The sequence below is a fragment of the Pinus tabuliformis genome, chromosome Q, assembly GCF_031772625.1.
Source record: "Pinus tabuliformis cultivar Carrire ecotype Pingquan chromosome Q, CPIR1, whole genome shotgun sequence".
Taxonomy (NCBI): domain Eukaryota; kingdom Viridiplantae; phylum Streptophyta; class Pinopsida; order Pinales; family Pinaceae; genus Pinus; species Pinus tabuliformis.
In genome coordinates this window covers 1,039,511,821-1,039,523,487 of record NC_142296.1, presented here as the reverse complement: position 1 = coordinate 1,039,523,487, position 11,667 = coordinate 1,039,511,821, and the positions used below count along the sequence as shown (strand labels likewise).

Here is an 11,667-nt window from a genome sequence, read left to right as displayed (position 1 = left end):
TCGACTCAGACTAGTTGATTCCAATGACTCAATCTTTGTAAAAAGTAGATTAAATATTTAATTTTTATGAAAAAACATATTTTTAAAGACTTTCATTCATGTTTCCAAACTCAAAGCATTAGAGTAATAGAGAGAAGAAAACATATGATCAAAGTATGCTCATGAATATATCCATTATATCAAAATGGCACCCAGTGCACTGTCCAATAAATGTAATGTGTAGAGATTAGAACGAAACACATAACCAAGGAGGCTCTAAATGGCCTCTACAACAAAAAATACAATTGCAGGACTACAAGTCTCTAATACTAAATACTATCTAGTGATCACTAGTCACTATTACTAGACAAGGCAACATCATCTGGATCAAACTCTGAATCAGAGTCAAACGGAGAAACCCATGACTTCTCCTCCTCTTCATCAAGATCTCCAATTGCAACTGTAGAAGTAGTAGCACTAGCACTAGCTGCATGCTGAGATAAACGAGCCATGCGCTTGCATCATGGATGAGTAGAGGAAGTGCTTGCAGTTGGAGGACTTGGGGCTGGTACTAGTGGATATGCATCTAACTGAACAGTTCCTAATGCATCCAAATCAATATCAACATCAACATCAATATCCTCGTCAAGGTCAAACTTTGCTGGTTGAGTCTCCACTACCCAATTTGAGGTTGGATCAATATCTTCCAACACAATGGGATCTGTATCAGGTCTTTTGTTCAACAATTGGTTGCGTCTTAGCCGAAGGTTGTATTGGATGAAGACTAGATCATTTAACTATTTTTGTTCTAAATGGTTTCTCTTCTTTGTGTGAATCCTCTCAAAGACAAACCAATTGCGCTCACACCCCGAAGCACTATGAGTTTGACTCAAAATTTGGATTGCAAACTTTTGCAATTGAGGACACTGGCTACCAAATGCCTCCCACCAGTGTGCTGCAAAAAACATAGTTGTGTAATGAGTTAGTTCAACAAATTATATCCAACTTTCAAATTATAAACAATTTAACAAAATAAGAATTTGAAAATTGAAATTGTTTACCTGGCTCATCTGCTTCCCTTGCAATCCTTGCTAGGTTTTTGCCAAAGGTACTTGTGGCTCTACTGAAACAAGTGATCTATCGATGTATCTCCAACTGCTCACTCTCATCAGGGACCATGCGCTCAAGGCACTCATACAATCCATCTTTCACTTCCCTAGTCAAATCTTCTCCCAACTGAGCTTTATAATGATACCTTGGGTTCAGGAAATACCCAACTGCATGTATAGGGCGATGGAGTTGATTGTTCCATCTTTGATCAATGATCTCCCAAATAGGCCCATACTTAGCCACTCTATCCTTGTATGCTGCCTTTATTTACTCCTTTCCCTGATCCATAACCTCATAAATGAAACCCATAGCCAATCTTTCCCCATCCACCAACCACAACACCTTAACTAGTAGCTCAACAATTTTCACAATCTCTGTTGCCTTTTTCCAAAATGTGTCATCATTAACTTTCTTTCTTACGTCTTTGCCATCCTGTTTGCGGGCCCATTGACATCCATTCCATTCATCACTGGAAAACATCTTCTGCAAGTTTTTATGTTGGGAAAGCATAGATTGCAATGTCAAAAAGTGAGTTGCAAATCTAGTGATGGTAGGCTTAACACGATCCTTGACCCTTGTGTTTTTCCTCATCAGATTCAAAATCCATGAGTGATTGTAGATATACTTGTTATGCTTTTGGCATGCTTTGCAGTGTTCTTGATCCAATCTATTTTACCAATATCCTCAAGCATGAGGTCTATGCAATCTGCAACACATGGGGTCCAAAAGATGGTTTTGTGTATTTCCTCTAACATTTTACTAGCAAAAACATATTTAGAAGCATTATCTGTGATAATCTGAACAACATTAGCCACCCCCACCTCTTCAACAACCTCATCCAAAAGTTGAAACAACAAGTGTGCATCTTTCACCTTATCATATGCATCAACTAATTTTAGAAACATGGTTCCTCGTGGGCAAAAGATAAGAAAATTTATGATGGTAAGGTTCTTTTGATCAATCCATCCCTCTGACATGATGGTACATCTTGTTTTCACCCACGAGTTTTTGAGATCTTTCAAATATTCCTCAATGGACATAGCCTCTTCATGCAAAAGAGATCCCCTTAATTCATGCATAATAGGGCCTTTGAAGCCCTACCAGTTAGAAACAACAATGATGGCATCAAACATAGGTTCATAATACAGTGAACATGCAACATTGAAGGGGATATCAACATCATACCACCATCTAGCTATATAATCACAGGCATGTTCTCTCAATTCCTTCTTCCAATGGTCATCTAAGGTATAGGCTGGAGTTCACTTCGATTAGCTTGAGGACCATGTTCACTATCAGAGGGAGAGGAGGGTGAGAAATAACTTTTGATACCACCCTTCTTTTTACCCTTACCCTTTTCTTGAATAGACTCCAAAGAGAGAGGAACAAAGCGAAAGGGGTTGGATGCATCAGTACAAGGGATAGATGAAGAGCCCTCATAATCAAAATTGGGGTTGGCAGCCATCATTTGTTTTAGACTCCTCTTCCTCCCTATTTCAGCCTCTATTGCTTTTTGCCTAGCTTTGTCTTCCTCAAACTTCTCAAAATTTTCTAGCAACTCCTTTTTAATTTCCCCAATCTGCTCTAGTGGTGCTGCACATGGGACAATTTGGCCTCTAATACCAGCCAAGTGTTGTTTCAACCTGTGAATGCCCCCTCTGCCTCCCTTAATTTTTTTATGACAAAATTTGCAATACATTTGATTGTCAATCATCTCAGCATATGCCCAAGCAACGTCTTTCACTCTAGGAGCCATTTTCTGATAATTGGAATTGGAAATGAAAGGGAAAAAGTTTGAAAATGAAAAAAAAAAACAACTCTTAATTTTTCTAGAAAATTTATTCATTTCAATTTCCAGATCTAAAAAAAGAAAAAGAAAAACAAGGGCAGATTTGAGAAATGAAGAAAATATACCTATAGCCTCCTCAATGTTGCACCAAAAACCAACTCCTTAATGCTGCTCCAAAGATTGCCCAAGAACCTCCTTAATGCTGCTTCAAAAACCAACTCCAGTTGCTCACAAACTCGTCACAAATGCTCACACAAATGCAATGAGATAACTATGAGGAAATATGAGGGGTTGGGCCACCTTTATAGGTATGGGAGAGGGGAGGGGCTAGGAAATAGTTTAAACAAAAAAAAAATGATTTCAAGTTTGCGCAACTAGACTTTTTTTTCGCTGCTGAGATTGATCGGTTTAAGTTGAGCTCGGTTGGTCTGGCCGGTCTGTTACTGAACCGGCCAAGTCAGTGACCAACTCAGCTAGGTTGGTAATGGATCGGCCGCTGAACCGGATAATTGGTTGAGACAATCCAAGCAGGGGTATGGCTCGATCAACCAGGCCGACCTGGTTTTAGAACACACACACACACACACACACATATATAAATGAAATTTGTTGGGCTAGGTCAATGTATGCTGACATTAGTATTACACTTAACACCAGATATTCATGACACATTTCATCCATAAAAAATAAAATAATAATAATAATCTAATTTTAAGGTCAAAACCTAGCCTATATATATATATATATATATGAAATTTGTTGGGCTAGGTCAATGTATGGTGACATCAACATTACACTCAACCAGATATTCATGACACATCTCGTCCATAATAATAATAATAATAATCTAATTTCAGCTAGACACGAAATGGATGTATAAGACCCCCTTGTTTGTGGGAAAAGGGAACTCTGCAGAGCAATTTGACAGCTTAAATCGACACAGGTTTATGTACCCTAACCCCCTTTGGATTTGAACCTCTGGCCTCATGGGAAGAAACACATGCTCTGAGCCATTTGTATTGAGCTGTAAAATGGACTTTGCTTCTCTTGATACAAATTACAATCACCACTAAAAGTTGGATATCAACCATCGAGGTATGAGAGACCATACGAGGCTGTCATGAATAACAGAATATGAGAAATAGAGAGAGGAATTTGTTTCTTCAAAACTGTGGCAATCTTTCTATTTAGGCAAGAGTACTTTTTTATGATACAAGTGGGTGATACTTAGCAAAAAATATATTTTTAGCTTATTATTAAAATATCCTGGTTTAAGTACTTGATAGAAATAATTTTCCTCATTTGAAGGATGGATATAATTACGTGTGGGATAGGGGTATTTATGGTTTCTTTCTTTTTGGTGAAAATTTTCTCCAAATTTGATAGGGATTTTGTTGGAAGTCATAATTCCATCCAATTGCTGAGAACTTTGACTATAAATTTCGCTTTTTAAGTTTCAGTCCACTTTAATACAACCCATATTGTAAAATTTTTGAAAAAAATGAATAGATAAAGACAAATTGTTACCTTACCGGAAAATCTATCCTCTCCACAAATGGGACATTTTGAATATCACTTATAGTATGCCCTAAAAATTACCAATGTGTCAAGACAGGAAATCAATAATGTCTAAAATTAGACTAAGCCATGCATCATATTATTGGCATTTTTCCTTGCCTTATGCTTGACATGGCCCTCAAATCATTTCATTGAAGGAGACCTTACAAATCATGAATTTCCTCGCAGTATTGCTCTTTTCTGCTTGTGTTTGCCAGCCAAGACAAGAGATCTTTGAACCATAGGAAGATATATGAGGCTGCCTCCATTCTATAGAGGAGGAGCTCTTGCATTTCATCTTGCATTCCTTTATGAATAACATTTTTTTTACATGTAGCTTATTTTTTTTTTGAGTGTTTGTGTGACACTCGTGCCTTGTATCCAGCATTTGGCTTCAGGCAGCGGAAATGCAAATGAGAATATTTCACAACGAGAAGAGGATGGTATTATGTTGATATCTGCTGTTGAGTCAAAAAAGTCATTGCCGGAGCACCTTCAACATTCCTTTCTTGGCACAATGGATGATCACCTAGTGGAATTCTCAGAAGAGTTAAGGAGTAAGTTATCAATAATGTCTTGCACTCATTTCCCTTCGTACTTCAATACTTATAATATTCATGGTTTTGGTAGCTGAGAAATGTTTTATACTTGCATGTAAAGTTTAAGTATGGTATATATAGAAAATAAATGTGTTTTGCCTTTTGGCATATCTGCAGAATTGTGAGAATACCTGGTGAGAAGGAAGGAGGAGGGAAAAGAGTTAAGTAATGTGATAAGATTTAATTGAGATGACTGTTACAAGACAAACTATGTCAGAGTTAGCGTATGCTAATTAAACTGGATAAACAGCAGACCATGTGTGGAATAGGAAGTATTTGGCAGAAAATTATGTTGACAGAGAAGAAAAGATTCTATCTGCCAACAGAATAGTTCGTTGCATCTCTAAAGGGAGTTGAATGGGAAATTAATGCCATGAGTCATGACTTGTGAATGCTCGATTATTTATAGCATCATACTCCTTGAATAATTATACAATATTAGAGAACCGAAGGTAATGCTAGATATTTTACAAGTAGTGACACAAATCCTGATGACAGTCCTCCCAATATATCACAAAATGTGAGTGCATCATAGATTATAAAGAGACGTGCTGCATACATATGTTTGTAGTACTCAATGCCTCATGACTCAAGGCACAGAGAGCTAATTCAGATGAACTGATGACGGTACAGAATATAATTTAGTTAATCCCAAATCTAGGGAAGTAAATCTCCCGTCTCATTCAATCTTGTAATATTAAGGTGAGATGTTAGGTCTTCATTTGTTGCCTCCTATGAATATTACAGTCCTGCAGGTACAATTCTTCTCCAAAATGTGGGCAATATCCATTGAGTACTTTTATGAAATTATTAATTGATGTATAAATGATATCACGTGTGCATGTTTGATACACATGGCATGTGTTATATATATACAGTTCTTGAACTACTATAGTAGGTGGTTGACTTGTAAAATATGTCAAACATTATCTTGAAGTACCTCTGCCAAGATTGAAATTCTGTTAAAACATACTGTAGATGAAATCTAGAAGGATAACTTAACTGTCTTTGAAAAGGGTCATTCAAGTATATATGTTAGTTGATAATTTACATACCACATAGTAGATTTAACCCTTGATTTTAACAAGACAAAATATCCTTGTTGAAATTATGTGTCAGCGCTAAATGTTGTAAAGAGATTTAGCATGTAAGAGATTAGACATTTGTGTTAGCAAGGATTTTGCGTCTTCTTGTACCAAGCTTGATGGACAAAGCAACGCTACAAGGTGACAAGAAGTAAGACTCTGAGTGACAAGTAATGAACTTTGGTGGATAGCCTGTAATGGTGGTAGGAACAAGTTTGGGAGGACAATAGAACTTTGTTGATGAACAACAAATCCAAGCAATGAGTGCTTTTTAAGCCTCCCAAGAACAGTCTAGTACATCATGATTAATTGTATACTGTTTAATTACAATGTCATCCATCTAACCATCATAAGTCTCATGGTACACGACTCAACTAATACCATGCCAAAACCTTAGGAACCCCTAAGTTGATGGGAGTTCCTCTCCATAGGGCATAAGAACCAATATGAATACCAGCAAGCCAAGCAAACCCATGCACCACCTCAAGGAGCAACCAAATCATATAACGAGCCATAATACTTAGGGAGCACCCTTAGTTGATGGGCTTCCCTCTCAATGCATGCACTAGGGGTCAACAAATGAGTAAACAAGAATGCAATGCCCTCATCAAGGTTAGCACTCCAGCAAGATCAATCATGCAAACCTCTAACATATGAAATGATGATGCCACCAAGGTGACAATCGATGCCACCAAGGTGACAATCTACAAACGAATATGCAACAAAGCACTTACACATTGGCTCCAAAGCCAAAATCCTCCAAATGCAACTTGTTTGGGTGGGGTCTTCGAAATGGAACAATAGGGTCTTCAAAATAAAACAATCTTCATGCTATATGAGGGGTAACACCTCGCTCCAAATGGGGATATGCATGCTATTTGAGAGAGTATGAGAATCTCAGATTTCTAGCATATCTGCTATATTTTGTCACAAGAAGGAGAGAAAACATGTGGTGTGATAGGTTCATTCTCTCATCCCATAGCCTCACATCGCACAATTCACAATGTTCTTGTTCAAATTTTTCACAAAATGGCTTTACAAAAAGGCACAAAGCCAAAATGTGGAATGTCCCCCATAATAATCTTACTGATTTAATTTGCAAAAAGTTAACTAAAATTCCATTCAGTTATTTCATAAAACACTTTGACAACATATATTTATTCAAATATTTTGCATGTAGGTATCACATAACAAAAATAAGGAGCCACTACTAATAAATTTCTGTTGAAAATAGTAGCGAGAAAGGGTTCCTTGATTTGTGTCTTAATCAAAGGGACCACAATGAGTTTTTCGTTAGCATTCTCGAGTTCCTATAAGTTAGGAGCTAATTCCTATAAGTTAGGATAAATTCCTAAGATTTAAGATGAGTCCCTACAAATTAGGACGAGTTTCTATAATTTATGACTAGTTCCTAAAAGTTAGGATGGGTTATGAAGCAGTTAACTGATGTGTTAAAGTGGAAGACCAAGGTATTAGTTTTCTAGTGCGAGTTAATTGAGGAAAAGAACGTGTGTTTGAGTCTCAAGTCCTTGATTTGAGATAGGATGAGTTGCATGAGTAGTTAACTCATGCTAACCCGGTCAATCACAAAAGCAAACTCCTTGATTAGAAACTCACTAAACTTAGCCATTCGAATTGCTTTAAAAAGAGGAACGAAGGTACAATTTGATCGTTGTCTTGTGAGCACGAGTTGGTGCGACAAGACAATAGAGCTCACGGGTTTGTGAGAAGGTTGCACAGGTTTATGTGTGGAGCTTGTTAGAGGAAGAGTGTGCAAGAGAAGCTTGTGCACAGATTGGTAGAGGGCAGCAAAGAACAACAGTTTTGCAAGGGTTTCATGCTTAGAAACTCACTAAACTTAGCCATTCGAATTGCTTTAAAAAGAGAAACGAAGGCACAATTTGATCGTTGTCTTGTGAGCACGAGTTGGTGCGACAAGACAATAGAGCTCACGGGTTTGTGAGAAGGTTGCACAGGTTTATGTGTGGAGCTTGTTAGAGGAAGAGTGTGCAAGAGAAGCTTGTGCACAGATTGGTAGAGGGCAGCAAAGAACAACAATTTTGCAAGGGTTTCATGCTTAGAACAAGCAGGGAAGAAAAATGTGTTTTCTGATTGAAACCATTATTTTGTAAGAGATCTATTGCTCAGTTTTTCCTATCAATAAAATTCTCAAGCAACCAGAGGGTTTTCCCAGTTGGATGATTGTGTTTATTTCTCTTCCTATTCCACTGCAAAATAAGTAGAGAAATTCTGTGTCTATATGAAAATAAATTAGTTTCAGATTGTTCATATAAGCAGATCACAATTTCATTTATTTTCTACAATTTCTACACAGTAATTTCACTCAAGTAAGACACCAAGAAATCCAGCCAAGTTTTATTAAATTATATCATGAAAATTACATGCAAAACTAGATCACTGGAACTTGGGATCTTGCTCCAGCAATAGCATGGTCTAACTCTTCCAGAATCAATTCGGCCTTCAAAGAACTCGGCCTCTCCAATAGTAATTTGGCCTTCCTAATAACTCGGCCTTCACCCAATACGCTCAATGGAATTCGGCCTCAACTTCCTCAATAATCTCGGCCAATGTTGTGAAAAGCGCGAGCGGGATTAAATCGGCGCCGGGAATGAAGCGGAAAAAATCGGAAAAATCGGGAAAAAAGCGGAAAAAACCGGGAAAAAAGCATTTGGTACAAAAATATTCATTTTTTTTTCAATTTTTTTAATATCTAAACCATCTACAACATAAAATAAATACATTGACACATAAATATGATAAGAAAACTAATATATAAGATGTTTAATATCATTTCTAGCACTAAAATCACACATAACATTGAATCATGTCCTGAATAGTAAGTCCTGACTCCTGAGTCCCAGCTCAGCCTCAAAATATCAACAAAAAGTATGATAATGTATCTCATCATGTCATAATGTCATAGACTCATATACAATAAAATGAAAGTCTAATCCTATTGATGTCCTCTGCCCCTCTTGCGAGAAAATGTCACAGCTTTCTCTTTCCCTCTAGATGTAGATGCTGGTGGAAATGGCAGTGGAGTCTGATGTGCTCTAGAAGCTGAAGAACTAGAAGTATGAGCTACAGGAGGTAGACGGAGACCACGTCCTCTACTGGTGGTAGTGGTAGCCCGGGTAGGCGGTGTCACCTCCTCCTCCTGCTCCTCCTCCTGCTCCTCCTCCTCCCCCTCCACTACATCCTGCACTAACCAATCATCAGCAGAATCCATGAGAGGCCTCTCGGCCTCAACCCTCCATGCAGCAGTGGTGTCAATCCCATCCAATGAGATGGCATCCACATCAGGTGTCCTCTCAAGTTGCCTCACCCACAATCGAATATTGTAGTAGACGTAGACCATGTCATTAAGTCGCTGGGACTCCAACCTGTACAAAGATCATGAAATAATAATTAATAATTAATATTATAAAAAAATATTGTTTAATGAATTCAAAAATTTATTTGGAAATTTGCAATATTTTAAATGTTTAAGTGTTAACCTGTTGCGCTTCTTGTTGTCTATTTTTTCAAATACACTCCAGTTGCGCTCACCAGTGTTGCACGAAGCGCCCCCCCCCCCGGTTCCAAGCCCCGAAGCGCGTCCCTTACGGAAGCGCCTAGGAAGCTTGGCCGGAAGCGCACTTCCGAAATTTTTAGACGCTTCCTGGAAATTTGGAAGCGCTGGCGCTTCCGAAGCACCGAAGCGCGCTTCGTACGGCGCTTCCCAGACGCTTCTGTACGCTTCCAGAAAAGCTTCCGGAAAAGCATTTAGAAAATCGTTTTTTTTTCAATTTTTTTTTAAATTTTAGGTGAGTTTGCTTGTTGGGGGTGGGTCCACCTTGGGTTAGGGTGACAAATGAAAGCAAAAAAAAATATAAATATAGCAGATGCTCCCTCATGGTAATGTTAAATTCTTAAAGTAAAAGTGACATTCTCCTTTATTTTTCATTTTCATCCTTTTACTTAAATTTTTAACATTACCATGAAATGACTCAGAATGTTTGAGAGTGGTTCCAGCCTCATTGGACTTCATATGGAGAAAATAGAATTTCATATCCTATTCAAAATTCAACAGACTTAACAGTTTTCAGGTATTCAGGATCAATGGGATTGTGGCATTTCATTAGATTATATCAAGTATGAAGGTATGCGATTAGCATTTAATCAAGAGCACCAAGCCCTATATGTACCCTGGTGTTGGTGGTGTTAATTGTTGAACTCCTTTGTCACGCGGCACGCCCTTAGCAAAAAATTACCTTTCAATCAAGTCAAAATCATCGATCAAACATGTTAAGCTTTTTCTACCATATTTTAAGTCTTGAATTAGGTAGTTTGATCAAAATTGGGCAATGTTGACTAATATCCCTAGACAATCGAGGTAGAGGCAAAGGCTAGACAAGAGGAGAAGAATCTAGATTCTAGATCATTAATGTACAATGGATGTTATATCTATCTTGATTTATGCAAAAATATGCCTGTTTTCATGTCTTCTACAATTAATTTGGTATTTGGGATGTTTGTTTTGAGTATAAATGCAAAAAAATATAAAATATATATATATATATAGCAGACGCTTCCGCGGACGCTTCGCTTCCTAGATTTTTGGAAAATGACGCTTCGGCGTCCCCGCTTCCAAAAAACGCTTCCGCTTCGCTCCCGCTTCGTGCAACATTGGCGCTCACATCCTGAGGAGCTGCATGTTTGGCTGAGGATGCGTACGGCAAGCTTTTGCAAAAGGGGTACTCTGCCACTATACATCTTCCACCATGCATCTACAACAAAATTACAAATAAAATTTTAAATAAACATAAGAAAAAAATGGAATTTGAAGAGACAATGAAATTTGAAACAAAGTTACAAACTAAAAAATACCTGGCATTTTAATCGTCCTATCAGTGACAGCCATCTCAAAGCCAAATGTGCCACCTGCCATCTTATATGTCTCAATTTGTTTAGAGATCTCTATACGTTGTTTTGGAGATCGCACCATCTTCTGGACACGGGATAAGAATCCATCCATGATCTCAGCATCAAAATCAAACCCACATGCATAAGAAAATGCAGGGTTCAGGAAAAGCCCAGCAGCATGAATGGGACGATGGAGTGTGTTGTTCCATCGCTCATCAATCACTCCCCATAGAAGGAGTTGTTTTTGAAACCCATCATCTCCCTTATCATCATAGTAGGCCCGAATGGCTTCTTTGGCCCTGTCCATGGCTTCATACAAATAGCCCATTGCGGGCTTCTCACCATCAACCAACCGAAGAACCTTTACCAAAGGTTCAGTAACGGCACACACCTCCTGCACTCCGGCCCAGAAGTCTTCCTGGTATGAAACTAGTCTGCATACGGCCTCTCCTTCTGGTTTGCGGCTCATTGACATAGCACGCCACTCCTCTGAAAGAAACATTCTCTTCACATCCCACATAGAATTCATGAGGGATTGAAGAGATATGAAACTCGTGGCAAACCGTGTAATGGCGGGGCACACCAACTCTTTGTTGTTAGTGAATCTTCTCATCAAGCTAAG

General features: G+C 38.2%; 1 protein-coding gene across 2 annotated transcripts in view; it reads left to right on the top strand.

Moving 5' to 3' along the window:
• Nucleotides 1–11,667, top strand: part of NADK1 (NAD kinase 1) — a 465,773-nt gene that overhangs the window by 11,109 nt on the left and 442,997 nt on the right. For both annotated transcript variants that reach the window (XM_089385728.1, XM_089385727.1), the window contains exon 2: nucleotides 4,821–4,992. In XM_089385728.1, the coding sequence (XP_089241854.1) occupies nucleotides 4,821–4,992 (172 nt within the window). The remainder of the gene's footprint in view (nucleotides 1–4,820; nucleotides 4,993–11,667) is intronic.